Raw genomic sequence first — 22023 nt, forward strand, 5'->3', positions numbered from 1 at the left:
CTGACTTGGCATGCGTACTTCTCACTACCATACCTCCTAGACCGTTGTGATATCTAGTAAATTCAAAAACTATGGACTGACACCTGTCCAGCGTGTACCCCACATTTTGTCCTATGCAGAAAAATAGAGCTTTGTGCCCATATACTTGTCATTACAGTAGCCCCACAGACAAGATTCACAGTGCGTCACGAGTTTGTGATGTCAGCTTCACAGTACCGTAGTTCCTAAATGGTTGAAAAAAGAAGGTTATCTTGGACATTTTTTGACAATTCTACTGCCATAAATTCAAAAATGTAATAAGATTGTTGTGGCACCAACAACCCCTCATACACTTCCGCTGGCCCCACCTCTCCCTGCCGCTGTGTGGCACGCATCGCCCCTCCTACAGGTGAGTGGGCTGCAAGTCTAATGAGCTCTCCGTCATCGTGCTCGCTGAACGCACCGGAGGCTACTGCGGTAAGATGCGACGATGCCTCCGCCGCGGCGGATGATATGATGCGCACTGACCGAGCGAGTGAAGAGAGGGAGACAGAGCGAACGTCCACCGCTGTGTTCGGCTCTGACTGAGACGTTGGGACAGAAGGATTTAACTGCTGAGCCCCGCTGCACCGCTGTGATGCAGGCCGACTGAAGGATGCTCCAGCTCCAGGGAGGGTTTCATGGGCTTCGTCTGTAAACAGTGTGGAAGCGGAGGGACGTGAAGTGAAGGACACTTAATCCAAACCTGAAGCGGAGACTCTCTGAATCAAATGAGGTCAGGAAGCGTGAGGGGCTTTTTCCTGTGCTCATGTTGGCTGGGGATATTGGTTTTGCTGGTGCAGAGTGTGTGTGTGGTTGGACATGGGTCTGCTTCATCACAGCTACAGCAAGAGTGGGCTAAGTGAGATCTGCGTGACCCAAACCTTATCTCTTACTGAGTCACTTGGAGTTAAATCCTGTGTGCTGTGTGGGCAGGAGGAGGTTCTTGTGGTGGTTTATGACCTCCAGTGTTTCATCTAAAATCCATTTCATGTGTCTGTTTGATGCAACAGCAAATCTTAATTGGCACCACGACAGACATGGAGTGAATACACGTTTTACAATAAAAGAAGGCCTGTTTCCGTGGGAGCAGACTTTGACAGACACCCACCACCACAAACAGGAGAGATGTAAATCTAGTGATTACAATTATACTGAATCACTTTTTCATGGTTAATCAGATCTGCTTGAAAATGCCTGAACTGTTTTATCTCCTGCCATGGTTCTCACAATTGTAATCATTTCAAACTGCTTCACATTTTTCAGACTCTCTAATGTTCTTGTTTTGTTTCGTCCCACTCCCCTGCAGGTCGCTTTGTGGCAGATGAGTCTGATGTGGATGTTTCTTCTCTTCATCGGGTGACTCAAAGATAAGGACAACTCTAGCTTCATGAAAACAACAATTTTTTGGCAAAAAAAAACTCAGTCTCAGAGAGTCTGAGAGTCTGAGAGTCTCATCGCTTGTGCTCTGTCTGCTTTGAATGTTCTCCTTTTGTCAGAATGAATCACTGAGAAATTCATCAGAGGATTTCAGCTGTTTCATCATCATCATGCCCACTGGATTTCTTCTCAACTTTGATCTTTCTACCTTTGCATTGTCACGCTCTAGATCAAGAATAGATTCCTGATAGTGGCAGTAATTCCTCTCACAGATGAGATTTCAACTTGACCTTACAGACTGAAGGATAAGTGAGCACAAACTGATAAAACATAGATGAGGCCAACAACAAGCATCATGCTCCAGCAGAATAATAACAACAACTACCCCTGTCTGAATATGTCGGGCTCCACCCGGGAGATGCTCCAGAAGTGCTCCAGACCCTCTCTGCCTTTCCCCAGCCGCCTGGAGCTGGGCCTCGGAGACCTGCCGCTAATCCGGGGCCTTCGAGCTTGGGCTTTGTGCTCTAAGAACCGCTGCAAGGCCGGTGGTGTTCTGGGAGGAATGCAGGCCCCCACAGCGCCACCTGCAGGCCAAGGGAGTTCAACGTCGTGTCCCAGGCCTGCAGATGTGTACCTGAGTGGGGAGTGGAATCGCATGGGGTATGGACTTCCCTTGGGGCTGGATGCCCGGCAGGCTGGTATTGGAGCTTTGGTAACAGTTGCCTCTTTGAAGACCTCAGAGGGCAGCGGGAAGACACAGACTCAGTGCCTCTTCCTCCGGACTGAGAAAGGAAACTGCTTGTACTCGACAGCCAAGCCTGGTTCTAGGGCGATTACTGGTGCAGTGTCCAGTGGTGTTGGAGGATGGCTGAGAGGGAAGACAGGAGGTAGAGACAATCCTGTCGGGAGGAAAGACAATAGGCCAAATCTGATGGTGCAGCCTGGAGCAAACCGGGTAAGAGTGCGATCAGGCCGGAGGTGGAGGAAGTCTGGCAATGTAGCTGGCCGTGAGAAAGCGAGCGTGAGCAAAGAGAGGCGGCAGAGGAGCAGGGAGGGTCCTGCAGGAGAAAGGCAGGAAGAGCAGGACAAAGGAGGCCTGGACAGCCTGCAGCAGGACGGCAGGAGAGGCAGGCAAGAGAAGGAGGCAGTATGCAGAAGTCCCAGAAGCTTCTACAGTGTTTCTTCTAAAACCTATGCTCAGTATGGAAGGAGAGCACAGAGAAAGGAGGATGAAGGTGAGGGAGGTGAAAATCTGAAAGCAGGTTTCCCAAGCGGACACAACAGTGATGGGAAAGGAATGAGGAAGGAGAAGCAAAAGAATGCGGAAGAGGAGGATGAGGAGGAAGGAGGCCTGTGTGAGTTAGAGTCTTCTAATTCTGTTTTGGCTGAATCAAAACCTGACCTAGAATCTAACTGCCTTCACCCACAGTCCCTCAGTGGCTGTGATGGTGAAGAGAACGTCAACAGCAACGAGGAACTGAAGATACAAACCTCTGACGGCGTTGAAGACATCTCAGAAAGAGAGCAGGATACAAACTCTGGAGTTATGAAAGTAAACATCAGAAACGATGACTTCATTCATGTCCACTCTGGACAGTTGACTGACAGCTTTACATCAAGACATCACAGAGATTTTAGTGACAGGGCATCAACTGAAAACCCCTCTGAGGAAATACTGGCTAATGTAAACAGATTTTCTGATGTAGAGTCACAGAAAGAGATGGAGAGAGTGGTGGGTGAAGAGAGGAGCGTGAATGAGAGTCTTTCTAAATTCTCAAATGTGTCCAAATGTGAGGACGTCTCTCTGTCCCCTTGTCTTGCCTCCATAAGTACTGCAGTCTCTTCTGGGTCCTCTACTCCTGCAGAGGGCAGCATCCACTCTGCTGACCATGCGGCTGGTTTGGTTAAAGGAGAAAAAGAGACCGACCGAGAGGGGCGTCCTCCAGAGGAGTCAGACCCTGCCATCATGGGTGTTGTCAGACTTGATCCTCTCGAACCAAACTGTGTGGCTGAGGAGGACAGCAGTGAAGCTCAGATTTACTTTCAAAATGAGGAAAACAACAGACAGGTGGAGGAAAGAGAAGCTCCCCCTTCTCCTCTCAGACACACAGATCCCTCCATCAGTGGGACCACAACTGAAAACAGTTCTGTGATGACTGAGTCTCAGTTGAGACACGAGGAGCAGGAGAATAAAGAGGAGACGAGTGGCAGTGAAGCTGAGGAGGTCCGCAGGAGGGAGCACACCTGCAGAGAGCTGGACAGTGCCAGTGTTAACCGCCATGACAGCGAGACAAGTGTTGGTGTCATACTGGAGGACAATTATGAAAAAGAGAGCTGTTCATCTGAGGACAAAGGGAGGCCACAGGGAGGAAGGGAGGAAGATGATGAAGAAGACGACACCTGTGGGGAAACAAACGTTGCCCACAGAGAAGAAAATGGAGAGATGAGCGCTAACACCTCTTATGTTGCCTGTGCCAATCCCATCACCTCTCATGCACTCTCTCTGGTTAATCCTGACCCCTCTCTGGGATCCATGGCAACCTGTGTGCAGGAGGAGGTGGAGGAGGGGGTGGAGCTCAGAGCGACAGCAGAAGACGGAGGTCAGGAAGGGAGCTGGAGGTACGGGAGAGAGCCTGAGGAGCTCTGTGAGGAGGACAGGGGTTCCACCCTGGCCACAGAAGACATACGGAAGGAGGAGGAGGAGGAAGAGGAGGGGGAAGATGAGTTTGGAGTGTTCATGCAGGCGGAGGAAGAGCCATTGTGGAGCGAGGGGATCAGCATGTCTGCCTCAGTGCCTTGTGGGATCAAAGAGAGTGTTGGTGAGTGTTGTGGTTTGTACTTTTATCTTTCTCTTTTTCTATGTCTGCCAAGCTTCCCCCTCTCTGTCTCTCTATATCACTTTCTCTCCTTATCTTATAGTTTTTCCTCTCGCTTTGCAGTTTCACTAAGTTCTAAGTCGACATGTGACGAAGAGCTTTGGGTAAAGCTGACAAGGCATCAGAGGCGCCAAGCCAAGCAGAGCCTTTGAAATATGTCAGAAATGCACGTACATTATTTCAAGGCATCAGCACCTTCTGTGTTGTGCTGACGTAACAACCACACACAAAGTATTAGAACGTTTGAACCTTTTGTACAGTGTCAGGAATGTGTCTACATGCACTGGTGTTAAAGGCCTAAGCCACTGGTTTAGCCCATTTACTACAATTTAGGTTGACTTTACAGTATATGACAGATAATTGTATGGACGATACAGCTGATGCCAATCCCAGCTGACATAGGGCGAAAAGCGGGTTAAACACTGGACAGGTCACCAGTCCATCACAGGGCCACAAAGAGACAAACCACCATCCACTCTCACTCTCACACCTAAAGTCAATTTAGAGTATCCAATTAAGATAATCCCCAAATCTGCATGTTTTTGGACTGTGTAAGGAAACTGGAGAACCTGGAGAAAACCCTCGCGCACACACAGGGAGAACATGCAAAGACAAAAGTGCTAACCTCTACACCAACCGCGTGGCCTCCCTGTTCATTTTTAATTTTTTCATTTAATGTCCCAGAACAGACAGCCTGCATGTGATCCAAACCTCTTTTTTAGACCTTATGAGATGGGACAGATTTGGGTAAAAGAGGAGAACGGACACACAGCAAAGGATCGCAAGCCAGATTTCAAATCAGGTCACTGCAGGAGGTTGGCCATCTTGGTTATTAACATACAGTAAATGCATCTGTTGCACTTTTACTGGACTCACCTCTGTCACCTGTCCCCTCAAACACAACCTACTTTAGATAAATGGACGTGATTGGCTTGACTATTTTTAGGATTGATTCAGAAGTGAGTGAGAGAGTGTTATAGAGAGTTTTATATTCACCACACGAAAATCTATTTTAGTTAAGATTGTCCCACGATGGGGACATATGGTGTTACAGCAACAACGATAGAAGTAAAGGCAATAAATAAAGCATATAGTTTAACATCTATGAATGTACAATAAGGAAAAATGTTAAATATTCAGATGATAAAAAAGTCAGTAACCAGAATTTGCAAACATTGTAAAGGATTGCAAATATGAGATATTGCACTTTTTAGTTCACCTTCATCTATACAGGTTATCCCATCGAGACACAGGGTCTCGTTTTCAAGAGAGACCTGTCACTGATAGGAATTGTACATATCATTTTAAATAGATATAAAACAAAAGGAAAATGGTTTGACATGTAACTTCTTAAAAACATAGTTTCAAATCTAACATAGTCGCCTCCTGATGCTAATTCAAGTGAATACATGGCTTTGCTTTCCCGACCCTGAGGCTGTCGTCCATTGTGTATTTATTTACCATCTATGTTTTTTAACAACCTTTCATTAGAAAACACCAGCTAACATCAACCAAACCAACCAAATTATAAAATCAAACTGTTGAGAACTATAATAACTCTAGAATGTCTCAAATAAATAGCAACAATGTGACTTTGTTTTATTTTGGATCCCATCAGTCACTGTGCGACGCTTCAAAACAGATTATCAGATAAAATCATGGTGATAGCGACATCGGACTCATTCACAGAGAATCTGATGTTATTGAGTCGCCTCACTGGCACATAAATGTTTGGCTTCTTTGACCCTGTGTGCTTAGTTGTAGTTTCCTCACAGCCGATGTTAATCGGTCCTTATGTTCCCTCATTGCGCTCCTTTTAGTTAATCACCTAAGTGCAGTTTCCACTGCAGGGTGAAAGAGGCTTAGCTGAGGTTTACTCATTATTTACATCATCTTCGTTTATCTACACCTGACATCAGTGCAGTGAAGTCTTATGTAAATGGTCGTTGCACTGTTTGTGTATTTCTGTAATAAAAACTGTCAGGAGGTGATGTACTGAGTCACTGGTGTATCACTTTTGTCTTGCTACGTTTTTCTTAGATGGCGAAGAAACTGTCACAGGAAATGGAAATGTGAGTGTAGTGTTCAGCCGAGTGTGTTATGGTGTCTCTCTCACACTAAGCACATGTCATAGTTTTTCATTGCGACCGATGGTTTGAATTGGAAACTATTATTAAATGTCGTTTTTCAGCGTCGTGAGCATCACAAACACTGTATGTCATCACAGACAGAAATAACTGCTCTCCGTCTACACAGGTTTATTGTTCATCATGGTGTCCTGACACTGTTTTCATGACGTGAAATATAATCTCTGCGTTCATGTTTGTCAAAGTGACATTAATGTGACCGTGTAGCACGAAGTGTTGTTTAGTTATAGTGAATCTGCAAATTATATTTTTAAAGTGTGCGGGGATGATATTAAGAGTCGTTAAAATACAGTGGTGTAAATAGGTCGAACAAAGTCAGACGAAGCTTGCGTACCACTGGTGGTACACGTACCACAGTATAAGAAATATTGAATTAATAATTCATGCTGACTGTGGGCCTTGAGTCTCCATAGGAATATAGTTTAATTGTGCAAAGTATAAATCAATCCTGACGTTGTTTGTTGACTTTCTTCACTTTTGACTTTTTTGTTGTTTGTTGACTTTTTCTTCAAATCTCCACTTAATAGTGTTCCAGTGGAAGTAACATTGAAGTTGTCCTGACCTGGTATCCTAACTGATCTCTCCCTCTCGTGCTATGCAGGTATTAATTATTCAGAGCGGGGTTAAGAGAGGAGGAAGCACATATTTGGTGTATCTGATATCAGCAAAATTATTTCAAGTAGTCTGTGATTTCTAGACTGTCTGTGGTGGCTGCTGAATCCTCTATCTTGACAAGGCAGGACTTGGTGATTATGATAAATAATTCACTTGTTCATGTTTTGACAAAAATAACAATAGTCTCTTTGTTTCCCTTTCTCTGGTGTGTTCTTTAGCTCGTTCACTCTGATAAAATATAAGTGTTGTATTTAATTATTTAAAAAAAAACTTACATCATGGTGAATGGTACAGTCTATTGTCTGCATGTATTGGGACGCCTGACCATTACACCAACAGAGACTGTAATGACGTATTCAAATACATATACAGCACTTTCAAAAAGAAGGTGGAACTTCTTTTGCAGCTCTAACAGCTCCCACTCTTCTTGGAAGACTTTACTCAAGATGTTAAAGTATTTTTTCTATGTATGAGGTCAGGCACTGATGTTGGATGATAAGGCCTGACTCACAATCTCTGATCTCAGTTTGTCCCAAAGGTGCTGGATAGGGTTGAGGTCAGGGTTCTGTGTGGGTCACTCAAGTTCTTCCACACCAAACTCAAAGTCAAACCATGTCTATACAGTATAGTCCTTGCTTTGTTCATGTTGGAATAGAAACGGGTCTTCCTCAATCTGTTGCCACAAAGTTGGAAACATAGGCATTGTCCAAAATGTCTCGTTATGATGAAGTGTTAAGATTGTCCTTCATTAGAGATAAGAGGCCAAGTCCAAAGCCTGATTGAAACACCTGAATTAAATAACAGGTGTGTCCAAATACCTGTGTCCATGTACTGTAGTTTTTAACAAGCTTTCAGCAAATGAAACAAAAAAAGTCAGTTTCATGTCAGGAAACCAATGCTTTATCCATCCTTGTAATGAATTAGTTAAGTTTCAGTGGCAGGAAAAAGGAGGAGGAGCCGTTTGTGTGAATGCAAATGTTCCTAATATCTTTTTATGGAGATTCTCCTGTCAGCTCCTTAATATAATCTCTGGATAATAACTGAACGTGTTCCTGCATGCTCGAGCCACACGCCAACCCTCCTGGCCTGGATCCTCTGGACATTTTCCCAAGACAATGTCCTGCAGTGTTCTGGAGTTCATGTCTTTAATTTTGATCTGTCTCTCTGGCTCAGTCACAAATCAACCACAGTGCTGGATATTAGTTTATCCATGTCATCAGCTGTGAAAATGACAGATATCATTTACTGTTCATCAGACAACAGTATTCTGACTGTCTCTGTCTGTGTCTGTGTCTCTGTCTGTAAACAGGTCTGGGAAACCACATACCCACTGCTGAGTCAACCCTCTGGACACCAGGCTGGACGGACAGCTCGTTCCACCAATCAGACGACGCTTGGACCGCTTTTCCCCAGGAGTCTTCAGATGAAGGTGGAGACGTTGTGGGACAGTGGTGGCCCCGCAGTGCGGTGAAAGACAGGAGAGACGGCCTCTCAGCCAATCAGAGCGTGGTACGGTTAGAAATGTCTCTGTGCTGCTCAGACGTATCCATGAACAATCAGAATCCACTGACAAATTCTCTGTCGTAAATATTAGTGTGTTATAACTCCTCTCTTTGGTGACGACCCAGTGTCCTCATTGGAGACTAAGAACTCCTGAAATATTAACCTGTGATATTTAGGGCTTTTTAACATTAACATTCACTATTTTCAGACATTATGAGTCAAGCAAGTGAAAGGATTGATCTGTAGAGACTGAAAAACCCATGTTTCCTAGGTCATGTATCCTCCTGCAGTTTCCTATATCATCTTTGCGAACAGAGATGCTATGTCACTAATAGGTTTCTTTAAAAATGTAACTAGAGCGAGAGAGAGAGATGCAAATGCAACAGCTGGATCAGCGACTAGAATAGACTTCTTCAACAAACAGATAACCACTAAACAAATAAAGCTTTCTTCAGATGTATTCTAGGTAAAGTACACACCACTCTATGCTAACTGAGGAATATGCTACACTAAATCCAAAGGTGAAGTGGAATCTCAAAGAAATCATCTTTGTTAAAACCATTAAGCTGAACATCAGTAACTGCTGATTAGTACACCTGCTACCATAGACTATGTATATAAAAGTAGACAGTTTGAAATGTGAAGCCCAGGAGGGTTGACTGGAGCAGTTAGCCACCAGGGGGCGCCTACTCTAGTTGCAAAAAGAACTCGTCTCAAACACTCGTTTCAGGTCTTCTTCAATTTAACATCATGTCAAGTTTTAAATTGATGATAAAACACGGCACATATGAGTGGACAGCAGTGTGATTGACACCTGATGCCATCTGACTGGAGCCTGGTTGCACGTGCGACTGTGAATCTCGACAGACTAGAGTTAGTTTTGCTGCTGGAACACTACGTACATTTTTATTTACGGTTGTTTTATGTTTGTGTTAATCTGACCATTTGTTTCATTGATTCACGGACTTTTAATCAATGGACCCACAGTTTAACGAGGCACAGCCTTGTGAGTGTTTTCAGACTTAAAATGAATCTCAAAAGGATTTTTGTCCAAGTGTCTCATGCCTTACTTACATGAATCTCAGTGTGAGCTGTCAGCACTTTTCTGTGCTGCAGGACGAGGCTCCCAGTGGACATGAAACACGGGGAAGAGATGCAGATGCAAATGTAGCTCTGCTCGCTGCTTCACTGACTCTTTTGGCTTTTTAATGAGTTGTTTTTCTTTGCCTGTAGATCTGTAATATAACAACCACCGACTCATGAGGGAATAGGGATGAAACATAAACCCTAAACATTAGAACACATGCAACATAATACCAGATGTATATGTTGAAAAATGCACATTTATGTGTGTTTACATCCACTGCGAATACTGGTAGTTAAGTCGCCAAGACGAGAATAGGTCAGGGGTGTCACACTCAAGTGACCTGGGGGTCAATGAGCGTCTAGTCTGGTCAAGAGGGGGCCAGTTTAGAGAAAAAAGTGGTCAATATGAGCAACACAATATTCCATCATGATATCGCCATAAAGCTATTCATGATGATATTTCACAGACTTTCAAAGTAAAAGTGCTTGTTTTGATATGGAACATTGTACACATTGTACATGTAACATTGTAAAAGTTAGTTTTGAGTTGAGTTTTTCATTATGTTCGGCTTACAAATATAAGATGTTACATTTTTGCTACAAAGCCTGTGATAGGTCTTGTTCACCTAAGTAAGTTTGGTAAAATATTGTAGAAAAGTTATGGGAAAGCTTTGAAAATGAATGCGTGGGAACCCTGAATTCTGGTCTGTTGTGTTGTAGTAACCATGGAGATCTCTCTCTGTCTGTGTCTCCTGCAGGAGTCTGTCTTTGCCGAGTCCTTCCCCTCGCTGCCCGGCTCGTCCTCAAGTGACCGCTGTGACCTTGACACTGTTCCCACTCTGACCCAGCTCCTCAGAGGCAGAACCAACCAGGACCAGGGGTATGTGACCAGTCCACTGTGTGTGTGCTTTTATGAAACCAAAACGTTTTGATTTGCTCCACACTGATGGATTTGCTGCAGGTTTTTTTCTGCATGTGTTTACACATTCCTGCAATTTGTAATCCATGGAAAACATGATCTACTTTTATTTAGCTCTAGGTCAATGAAGAGCTGAATGAAGAGAAGACTGTGTGATGGGATGAGATTTACTCATTGCCAACAAAGTACAGTTTGTCCTAAAATGGATCAGACCTTCTGCCTACTTATTTATTCTTCATATTCTGTCAAGAAAATCCATTTTTGTGACTTTAAATGGCTCCACCGATTTAAAGTCACTAATACGAGAACTTCCTTGTCAGCATAGTGGGAATTTCCACTATTCTTCACCTGTACCATGCAGGGCTCTCAAATATAAATGACCTGGGAGCCACTGAGCATCTAGTCTGGACAGTAGGGGGCAGTCAAGTTAAAAACCAGTCAAACCTTTTTGGGAGAAAGCATCTGTTCAGTGTGGGTGAGCAATATGAGCTTAAAGTGGTGTCATGATTTTTCCATCATGATAAAGCAATGAGATTTTATTTGATGAGATTTTACACGATTTCAAAATAAAAGTGTTTGTGTTGCTTTGGGACAGTGTAGAGTTTACAATAAAGATTTATTTATGACGCAAAATGAATCCTAACAGAAAAAAAAACATACAGAAAAAGTACATTATAACTTCATATTAAGTTTTGGGCCGCATGAAATCAATTGGAGGGCCACAAATTTGAGACCTCTACTTTAACCTGTAGAAGCTGAGGGGGTTTTTTTTATGAGAAGGTTATTTCCTGGGTGTATGTCAATTAATAGGTCATGGAACAATTATGCTTTACATTCAGTACAAACATAGTTAAAAGAAATAGACACATACTGGTGTGTTAATATTTTTAATGAATGAAGGATTTTTGCTTTGACAAATCTGCTCAAATGAAACATTCATGCAAAAATGATCATGGATAACAGCAGTAAGTCATTATTAATATTATAAGTATGTTAGTTTACATTTTTTTTAACGGCATGTACATCGGCACTGTTTTAACTGAATTATCAGAAGTAGGAAGAGCTTAGGTAGTTTTTTTTTAGTATATACAGTATTATTGTGGCCACCAAGTGGTTAAGGGGGTGAACTGCATGCTGGGGAAAGACAGTGTCTGCACAGTGTGGTTAAAAGGGATTGGTTGGTTCACCAGTGTTTTCACTCTTACTGAATGTTTGAATTAAACTACACATTTAAATTGGAGCAGTTTGATGAATTTAGTGACTTGAATGTTGTGGCTGATGATCTGTGTGTGTGTGTGGTTTTCTCTATTTCACGGTTCACTGAAGAGTCGACATTTGATTCAACTTTAAAACATTTCTCTGTAAATGATGTTTATTGCTATTTGTAAACACCATTGTGTGTATTTCAGGGGAAAAGAACATATAAACAAACTTTCCCACAGAATGTGCAGCTAATCATGGTTTCCTTTGTGTTGCTGTGTGTGACCTCACAGGCTGTTGGACAGTTTCCATGACCTGAACAAAATGATTGGCCAGAGATTCAAGAGAGCCAATGGCGTGTCACGTGACCTGCTGCTGACGACGTTACACCTGGAGCAGCCGCACACTGTGAGTGAGGAGTGACAATGTGAAAATCCTAATGTTCACTGTCATTCTATTTTTCAATTAAACATGAACTCTCGTCTTTTTAAAAGAAATTCTTAACGTAAAAATGACAAAATGCAAAGCTGCTTAGATTAAATGAAATTTTGTAAGACATCAGACTTTTTTTGTGCTGGTAGAGATGCTTTTAGATAGGCATTAAAATGTTAGACAAATCTCCATCCATCCATCCAGCCATCCCACAGACACTGGCTGAGAGGTGAACCCTAAACAGGTCAACAGCCCGTCACAGGAGTGTCGTAAAAGAAATCATAAACCTGTCTTGTACCAATGTCTAACCTGCTTATTGTTGGGAACAGGTAGGATTTTTTCCCCTTTAAAACAATGACATCATAATCAATCGGAATAACGGCATAAAAGTGAAAAACCACTGTGCACTGAAATGACATTGTTGACCTTGTTGTTGCCTCTAAAACTGAGCTAAGTAACACTTCACCTGGCCACTTACAATGAATAAAACTAAGTAAAGCCGTTTCAGCCTTGGTTGGTTTTTACTTTTCTGCTTTTGTTGCTGAGACTGAGCAGCATCAGTATGTTCCCTCTTTAAATTCCATAATTACCCTTTCAGCATCATGTAAATCAAGTGCCCTAAGAGAGAACAACTCCATTGTCCATTCACAGGCAACGTTTGACCAGTCAGAACACAGTGCAGTTCAGTGAGTAATAGGAGATTTGGAACATTTAGGGAGAGAGTGAGTGAGTGGTTGCTCCTTTTCCACTAAACTCTTTATCCAGGTCTTTTCCGGTGCCGGGTGCACAGATCAAAAAAATCCAAGTCTGCAAAGAAAACTGTACAAGTGAGTTGGACCATAAACGCAATACATGTGTGTAAATGTAAATATTGACTTTCAGAGAAGGAGAAACTGTGGATCACTGGTCATTTAGGAAGCAGTGTCTGCACGTGTTCATTTGATAAGAGCTCAGAACACAGAGAGCAGTGATCCCAAAATGCAATTATTTTAATAGCCTCCGAATGCAACTTGACAATCAACAATTATTTTACCCATCATGCCTACTGCATCTCCAAATGTGTTCATTAGTACGTCATTTTCTCCCTCTGTTTGAAGGGCTGTACAATGTATGACAAAATGAGACGAACTATAAAAACCTGAATTTGTGAACTGAAAAGTAGTTCAGGAGCGTGTTCGTTGTCTGGTGTTCGCGTACACATTTTTAATACACTATACTCCCAGCTGCTCGCCAGGGTTTCTGACTGGGAACACAAACAGCTGCCACTCAAGAAATGGATTGAGTTCAACGTTGTTATTGTTATGGGGATATCCAACCTGTTTGTTATGTGTATAGAAGTCCAGCAGGGCTGAGTTAGTGTCATCGCCAGCTTTTAAAATAAAAACTTTTACCTGTAGATTTTTGTCACGCTAGAATTTTCACATGTCCAGAACTTTTGTAGAACTTTCTGTAACTGTGGATTGTGCGCAACAAAACGTGCCACTGCGTTCGAAAACAAAACCTATTTAACCTTTAGACTTGTTTTTAAATTCTATAATCGTAAGCCTCAGTGAGCTGTCAGTTGTTTCTCAGCTCACCACAAACTACTAAATTAAATTCTAACCTTAGCAGAGAAAAATGTCAAATGAATCAGAGCCAATTCTGATGGAGCACCAGAGCTGTGAGATTTTTTATTTATTTATTTATTTTTTTCCAGTTGAGTTTAGTTTTAGTTTATCACGATTAGAAGATTTAACATGGAAGAACCAACACAATGCTGTACAATACATTGACAATACCATATTACAATACAATTGTGGAATGAGGTAAAAATGTTTGCACGTTCTCTTGAGCACAAAGTATGTGAAATATGAAAATACAGAGTCTTAAAATAGCTTTCTGTACCCTACGAGGAAGAATGAACATTTAAAGAGTAATGAGAGGGGAAAAAAAAAAAAGAATCTCTCTCTCATGTGATATTCCTGGTCATTAGTCTAAGCTGTCACTTTACATACTAAGCCTAGTCATTAATTTGGTCTTTGTCAGGTCCATTTGAATGGTCATTAGTGTGAGAGAAGATGATGTGGAAGAAAGGCTGCAACAAGAAACATGTTATTATGAGCCACAAGGCTGTGGCTGATTATGTGTGTGTGTGTGAATCTTTGTTTTTATGTCTAATGGCGACTTCTAAACATATAGTAATAATAATAGTAAACCAGACGTCTGATCTGGATCTGGATTTCTGAGGGTTAGGATAAAAAAAGTAGCAGTCTTAAAGTATCTTAAAGTGAGGTACATGCATAGTTGCACAGACATAGTGGGGAATAATTGTGTTCCTGGACACACATTTTGAATGTGTGTGTGTATCCATCTGTCGGACAGATTTTGTCTCTGCCACTGTAGGTGTCAGGTGGAGTCACAAAACTGCACAGGGGTAATGAAAGTTGCATGAGGAGAGTTCTGTTCCCCTGTAAAAAATGTAGTAGGTGATAACTGGTTTGTAATGCGTCAACGTGTTCACAAGCTTCAGCGCGAGAAAAAAGTTTGCGTGAAAAATCAGAGGTGTCAGTCGCGCCTATTCAACTCCCAAAACCCACTTAGATAAGATATGATAAGATGCTCCTTTATTAGATTGACATGGGAGAAATGTGCAGGGTTACAGCAGCACAAAAAGAAAGCTAACCAGGAAACAGGTGTACAAAAAAATATATTTTATTACAGTGTTTAACTCATATAAAAATGAATACATGTACAGTATTACACAGGGATTAAAAGAGAGGTGTTTTGTGTGTGGTCCACTGAGAGCAGTACTGGTTCCAGCACTCGGCTCCCATCTTATAACTCAGCTATCATTTTGAGCTCAACTACGCGTGTAAAGCATTTTGACAGCACAGTTGTGAGATTTTTGTGACGTAATCCTAGTGTTGTGACAGACAAACAGACAAACACCTGCCAAAGAACATAAAAACTGCCCCTGCGGTGTTTCCTCCTGCTGCTGTCGGTGTCTCCAGATATTAATAATCGGCTGTGTGTTTACAAAATGCTCTCTGGTTTTTATGATTTGCATTCTTTTGTGTTTTTGTTTGTTTCGTTAAAAGTCAAATTGATTTACAAAGAAAAAGTCATTGTTTTACACCGTGGAGTTGGATGTTGTTTCCTTTGAAGATCAGCACTAACAGTGTGGTGTCCTTTTGATTTTAATTCAGGTATGTGTATGTGGAGCGACGGTAGCTCAGTGGTAGAATGAGTCGTCTTTCGGACTGAAGGTTGTGTGTTTGATTCCTAGTCGACATGCTGATCTGTCCTTGGGCAAGGCACTTATCCCCATGTTACGCTGGTCATCAAGACTAGAAAAGCAGCAGTACAACAATTCTCATGATCCCACACTGCTTCAGCATTCAGCTCTTCTAGCAGTGTGTTCAAGTCTCTAAAGAAATAGAAAACTGTTGTTGAAATGACTAATGTGTCTAAGATATAAGTAAAGTAAAAGTCTATTAACCAAAACTAAATCTTCAAGAGGAAAATCTTCATGACTATGTCACCACTAAAATCTGGATTCTTATGTGGAGCGGCGTCTGAATCACTTACTCCTCAATGTCAGCACTTTGTATTCACCTGGTTGTTTTAAAAATAAAAAAAATCACAAATATGGCCTAAAATGTGGTATATGGCCTAAAAGTGGCCTACCATACGACATGAAAAGAATCAGATTAGTTCAATCAGTCAATATGTTCCTCTGTGACAACATACTCCTGTTTCATGACAGTGGTTTCAGTCGGTTTTGCACAATCCTGCTAACATGACAGCAGCAGTAATAATATTAATAATCACTGCTTTTGAGTCAAACATTTTAAATCATTGGAAAATTGGCAAATTCAATGTTCTCGGTCAAGGTAACAGAGATACTGTATGTGTTTGGAACATGCAACGTGCTGCTGCTCTCCTGCTGCCGTGTGCTACACAGGACACCTTGTGCTAACAGTGACAGTTTTTTTTTTAAGCGAGGTGATCAGCATTTTTATGACTCTCAGAAACATCCTTCAAAAATGTGAGATCTTCACTGAAGTGTTGATAGCTTGATATTGTCTGTGGATCTTCAATGAGAGGAAGGTTTTAGGTCTTTTTTCTGGTTTTTTACGTTTTGACGCGTGACATGTCTTTTTCTTTTAGCCGGATTCTTCTCAGGTGTTGCACAGTGAGCTTTCCTGACTCACGAAACAATCAAACTGAGCCTGCAGTGCTCTATATATTTCATGTACTCTGTTACTTTATTTAGTATTTGCCTCCGTGTTTTAGCACCATGTTTTCATGTTTTAATGATTTCCTTTCACGGATGCTTGACCTTTTTGTCTACACTTGTTACATCAGATTTATTTTCAGATCTGCATTGGAAAATGGAGTTCTAATTTGTATGTGTTTCTTTCCATCTCTGGAACTCAGTGTGCTGGCATCACATCAATATTCAATTTCTGTGTCACTACCCATCTGCCTGCCACAAGTGCGCGTCGGGTATCCAGAGTATATTAGTGGACTCTGGGTAAACTTGAAAATGGTCTATATACCGTGTATCTATATATATATATATATATATATATATATATATATATATATATATATATGTACTCAGACAGTTAAGGGCAATGTGACAGAATCGAAAGGGAGATAAGTACAGAGCTGTCTAAATGTCGAGGGTTCATAATTAAAGTCAACCCGAGTCCTGTCAATAGGTGATGACTGCTACTGGGAACGGTGGTTTGCTCTATACACAGGTATAATTACACATCGTAGGGCTCCTTGACAGGTGTGTGCACATTACGTGCCAGAGGTTGGGGGATGATTGCTCTGCACTGTTAGCTACATCTGTGACAGATGTGTTCCATACAGATGGAAGTCAAGACAAATCAAACCACATAGAATCTGTGTGCGTGCGTGCATGTGCCTGCAAATTGTAATGGTATCTCTGTATAAGGCGCATCTTTGTTTGCGTGTGATATATTGCCATGCACACGTTGTGCGTGACTCCGTTTCCTCCTACTGTGTCCATAATGAAAAGTTAAATGGCTCAGGTTAGCGATGATTAAAGATGGACAGCCACCGAGGAGGAGAAGGAGAAAAAACGGTCGGGAAATGACAGTTTGAGGTAAATGACAGCTCTGCTATGTTTAGGATAAATGGATAGTGTGGCTATATTCAGCCTTCGCCATCCATTATTCACAGACAAGACATGACAGATCCTCAATAAGTTTGGTTCCTATGCAGCGGTGAAGGCACTGGCGCTTCCCACTTTGCTATTCCACTCCCAGTTTCTGCGACTGGGCTCCAGCACATGCTCCTGTCATGAATCACTTCTTAATTAATAGCAATTAATTAGTGAATAATAATGTAATTGTCTTATTGTGGATGCCGTAATGTGTCATTACTCTCCCTGTGTGGCACAGCAGCATGAGTCAAACGCTCATTTTTCCCCATGAAGGTGATTTTTTTCCCCTCCCGCATTTGCATGTGGATGACGCAACACGTACTCGACGTCCTTGCGCACATACACTGATATTCATGCATGAGTGTGTGTCATGGGTGATATCGTAATGAGTCTGACAGCGTGTTCTGATAACAGACCGGCGAATAGGTCATTTCATATTTATAATAACTGTGTGTCCGTTGTACTGTGGACCTGTCAGTTGTGTAATATAATTAGGAGGAGCTCAGAAATGCCACATTTTGTGTGTAATTGTCAGTTAACATTTCCCTAAGTGTTAGAGAGTGCAAGGTGACACTGAAACTCTTGTTTCTCTTACTACCATTCAATGCTGTATATTTCATAATTCTGTACAAATGTGTCTGTTTTAGGTAAATCTTTAGGAAAACTCCGGGGCTGCGTTTCAGTCTGGATGACGAGGTTTTTGCAGTTCTTTTTGTGGGCACGTCTTCGTTTTTTCTGTCATCGCCATAAAATGAATCACTTCTTGTGTGCAGTGTGAAATCTCGCTCGGGAAATGGGATCAAAACACTACTATAGTGAGAAAGTGTGGAGCTGATGGGCTTAATCAGCATTGTATGAACTTAATAAGGTTGCACTACAGTTTCCCCTTTGTTATTTTCTCTGTTCGCATTGTCTAACCATGCAAACAACTGCAGAAGAGAGAATCTGTTTCCTGTGACTGTAGCACAAGCATGTACCTGAATGGTCACCTTACAGTATATACATATTTAGAAGAGGATTTCTTATGATATGGAGCTGAAATGCACGTCTGTCCAACCTCATGTTTAGCAGTGTTGACTGAATTATTAAACTCTTTGTCCACAGGATTCTCCTCCACCCAACAGTTACAATGTGATTCAGACATATGAGAAGTTTAATGGCCACACTTACCGAGAGCCACGAAGTGATGAAGCCAAGAGACGACAGAAATGCTTCCTGTCCGCGGCGCCGCGGGGTGACTTCTTCCTGCCATGTGATCCCAACATGCCAGGTATCTGTTAACAACTGTTTTCTCTTTGGTTCCACAACCAAGCAACTTTGTGCACAGCCTATATTTATGTAGAGGTCTGTTCCCCTTAAGCCCACCCCCCTCTCAAAATTGCGAACAAAGTGTACATCGACAAAAAGTGTGTCGCTGAACTGCTGTGAGGTTCTATGGGAGAAGGGAGGATTCAGACTCAACATGGAACAATCAACACAAGACATTTTAGTTCTTTTAAGACTTTGTTTCTGCAGCAGATGTGACCTTGCTGCGGTGTTAACAAACCAAACCCTTTGCCTAACAATGGAAGAAGAGATGCTTACTACACCTACAGACTGAATTTATGTTTCACTTTATGCACTGAATAATGCAGAACTGAACTGATTTTTAAGTATTTAAGTCTTTTATTCTGTAGACAAACTGACTATTTTATTTTGGAAAGATATATTTTAAAAGTCTAAACTGAAAAAAAAACCCTCAGGAAAAAAAAGAGATTGCAGCTACAGTCAAAGATATGAGGAAATATCTATCCATCTATCTGACTGCTGAACATTTGGAAACAGCTCCATCCTTTCACTATCATGCAGTCCAATTAGCTCCATCTCTGTGGGATTCTAACCTAATATTTACCTCAATTACACTCCCATTGAAAAATGTTGTTTCAAAATTGATAGATTCATGACTTACTTGGATAATTTATGACTAGTCCCATTTCACCAAGGGTCTCAACCCATGAGGAACCCCAAACCGTTTAACCAAAATCCAATTTGCATATAAATAGATTTAGACTGTTTGCAGTCGTGTTTCTCCCTCACGCGCACACACACAAGCTGATATGGAGGCACAAGCATGGGTATACTCATACACACATACAGACTCACACTGAGACAGACACTTTGAAATGTGCATAGTAACACACATACAGTCATTTTGCCCATTATTGAATTTAAATTTAATGAGTAGGCCTACAGTATATGGAACATTAGGGAACATTATAGTTCTCATCACATTTCTGATAATGGCATGAGGATATTTATCTATTTAATAGTTTAAAACCACACACACACGCACACACACACACACACACACACACACACACACACAAACAAACTTCAAGATCCACAGTTTACAGAGAATTTATTTTGTTCTTTTTTTTCAAACCTGACTTTAACCATCATTTGTTATAATGCAACAGCCACAGCTCGTCAATGACAGCTTCATGTTAATATAAAAATACTGCAGATGAAATTAGTTTCTATAAATGCAGACAGGCTGGCAGTTTAAACAAAAAAAAATGTAAACAATGCTGTGTAATAGTTAATCCCCTGAAGCTAGACATTTTTATTTTATTTTATAGCTTTTTATAGCTTTTTATAGCTTTTGCTATACAAATGAAATGTTATTGTTTCTTCTTTAAAGGATAATGACTTTGTAAAAGTCTTTATTTCTAATTGCAAGACTGTGAGTATATGCTGTGTTTTTCCAAATTCTACCTTTGTGTAACTATGTCAGCGTGGGTTGTCATGTGTATATTCTATATACATGGAGTCTGTACATCGGTGCATGTCCTTTTTAACATAACATAACATAACTTTTGTTTTATTTTATTTAACATTTGTTTAATCAAGAAAATGCCATTGAAATTAGAACCTCTTTTTCAAGGGAGTCCTGGCCAAGTTAGACAGCAGCAAATAGAAAACACTCAACACAGTTACAAATGTACGCAGTCAGAACACAAGCAAAAGACAAATAAAACAGATTAAAAGTACAAGCAGAGTATGAAAAACAAGTGCATGTTGAGGAGTCAGCTATATAACATACAGTAACATGGACGTTCTGTTCAAGGTATACCTCACTGGTGAAAGAATAATAATCATCATAATGAAGACATTACATTATACTGCAACCCATAATATAACATTTAATATTTAAGTATAAACAGTACAAAAAAGTGTGTCACTTAACTTCTTAAACAAGAAAACAAACTCAACATTAATCTTGAACATAGAAGAAATGCAATAACTGATTAGAATAAATTCTTGTCTCGTTGTCTTGTTATCGCTTGACCTCCAAGCATCACGGTGAGCAACACTGGTCTCCGTTTCCAAATTATTATTAATACCTGTGGGGTCCATTCTGTGCAAAGAAAAACAGAACTTTTGACAAGAAAATAACTATTACTTTAGTTTTCTTATGCTTTATTTTCCACCTACATACAGTATGTAATGATGGTGTTCTGTGCAGGCCCTGGTCAGTACAACCCCAGTGTAAAGTCCTTCCCTCAGATGACTCTGATCACCTCCAGACAGGATCGATTCAAAGACGCCATGAACACCAATCCTGGACCAAGCACTTATCAGGTAAAGAGGCTGTAAAAGTTACAGTATATTCAGTTCATTCTTAGAAAACAACGTTGAAAAATAATAACTTCTCATGACTTCTCAGGTTCAGTGTGTGAACTGTTGGCTTTCTCTTCTCTCTGTAATATTGTCAGGTTTCTGCCTTACTACAGTAAGGATTGAAATGAATTGTAGTGATGCACGATGTGAATATTTTCAACCCAATAATTTCTTTTTTTATATATAAATTTAAAAAGGTCTTGTGGATCCAGGTGAGTAAAACAAGCTGAAATGAAGTGACTGAAGAATAGTTTTATAACTCAAGACACTTAACCCCACGTTGCTCCTGGCGGCAGTGCCGGCAGCGCGTGAATGGGTATGAAAGATCAGTGATGGAAAAGGCGCTGCGCATAGACGCGCTGTGTGAAAGTGAATAGGTGTGAATGGGTGAATGGTAAAACTGTAGGGTAAAGCAGCTTTGAGTGGTCATCAAGACTGGAAAAGTACAGGAACCAGTTCTTGTTATGTAAATGATCAAATGAACATACTTTCTAAAAGAAATAGACCAGACATCAACTGTGATGACACAGCACATTTTAGTCAAGTGTATTTCTTAATATAATATATAATATAATTGAATTGAATTGACATGTGGTTGCACTCAGATTTAGATTACATAGATTATATGTTTATATGAAGAAGTTATGAAAGTATTAAGAGATATGAGAATGCCTGCACAGGCCTTGATGTGTGTGTGTTTGTCTGTACAGGTCTCTGTTTGTCTGACATCAGCTTGTGTTATAATCCTCTGAGAGTCATCTTTCTTTTTGTGACCTTGAGCTATGTGGAAGAAATTGATTGCTTTAAAAAAAGAAAAGAAAACTCTCAGTAAGACCTCAGTAACTTTCAGCCAAACACTGTTTCTTTACCAGTGCAAAAGAAGACTGAATTATGTGGCTTCGTGTTTAAGGCAACTTTTCACTCCGTGGGTGAATTTATTCTTAATTATCCTGCCTGTTTAAAATGAACAGGGAAATGTGAGGGTAGTTTTATTAAGTGTAATATTGT

The 22023-nt window shown here is 41.0% G+C and overlaps 1 protein-coding gene across 1 annotated transcript; it reads left to right on the forward strand.

The window, feature by feature from the left end:
- The first annotated feature begins 391 nt into the window (after positions 1 to 391).
- On the forward strand, positions 392 to 21422 carry LOC122773540. The gene is made up of 7 exons (XM_044032301.1): positions 392 to 754; positions 1328 to 4217; positions 8346 to 8545; positions 10384 to 10505; positions 12038 to 12152; positions 18460 to 18625; positions 20861 to 21422. Exons 2-7 carry the CDS (start codon positions 1733 to 1735, stop codon positions 20989 to 20991), a joined length of 3219 nt encoding a protein of 1072 aa, XP_043888236.1. The 5' UTR covers positions 392 to 754; positions 1328 to 1732; the 3' UTR covers positions 20992 to 21422.
- Positions 21423 to 22023: the final 601 nt, after the last annotated feature.

This window comes from Solea senegalensis, linkage group LG8 (assembly GCF_019176455.1).
Source record: "Solea senegalensis isolate Sse05_10M linkage group LG8, IFAPA_SoseM_1, whole genome shotgun sequence".
NCBI lineage: Eukaryota > Metazoa > Chordata > Actinopteri > Pleuronectiformes > Soleidae > Solea > Solea senegalensis.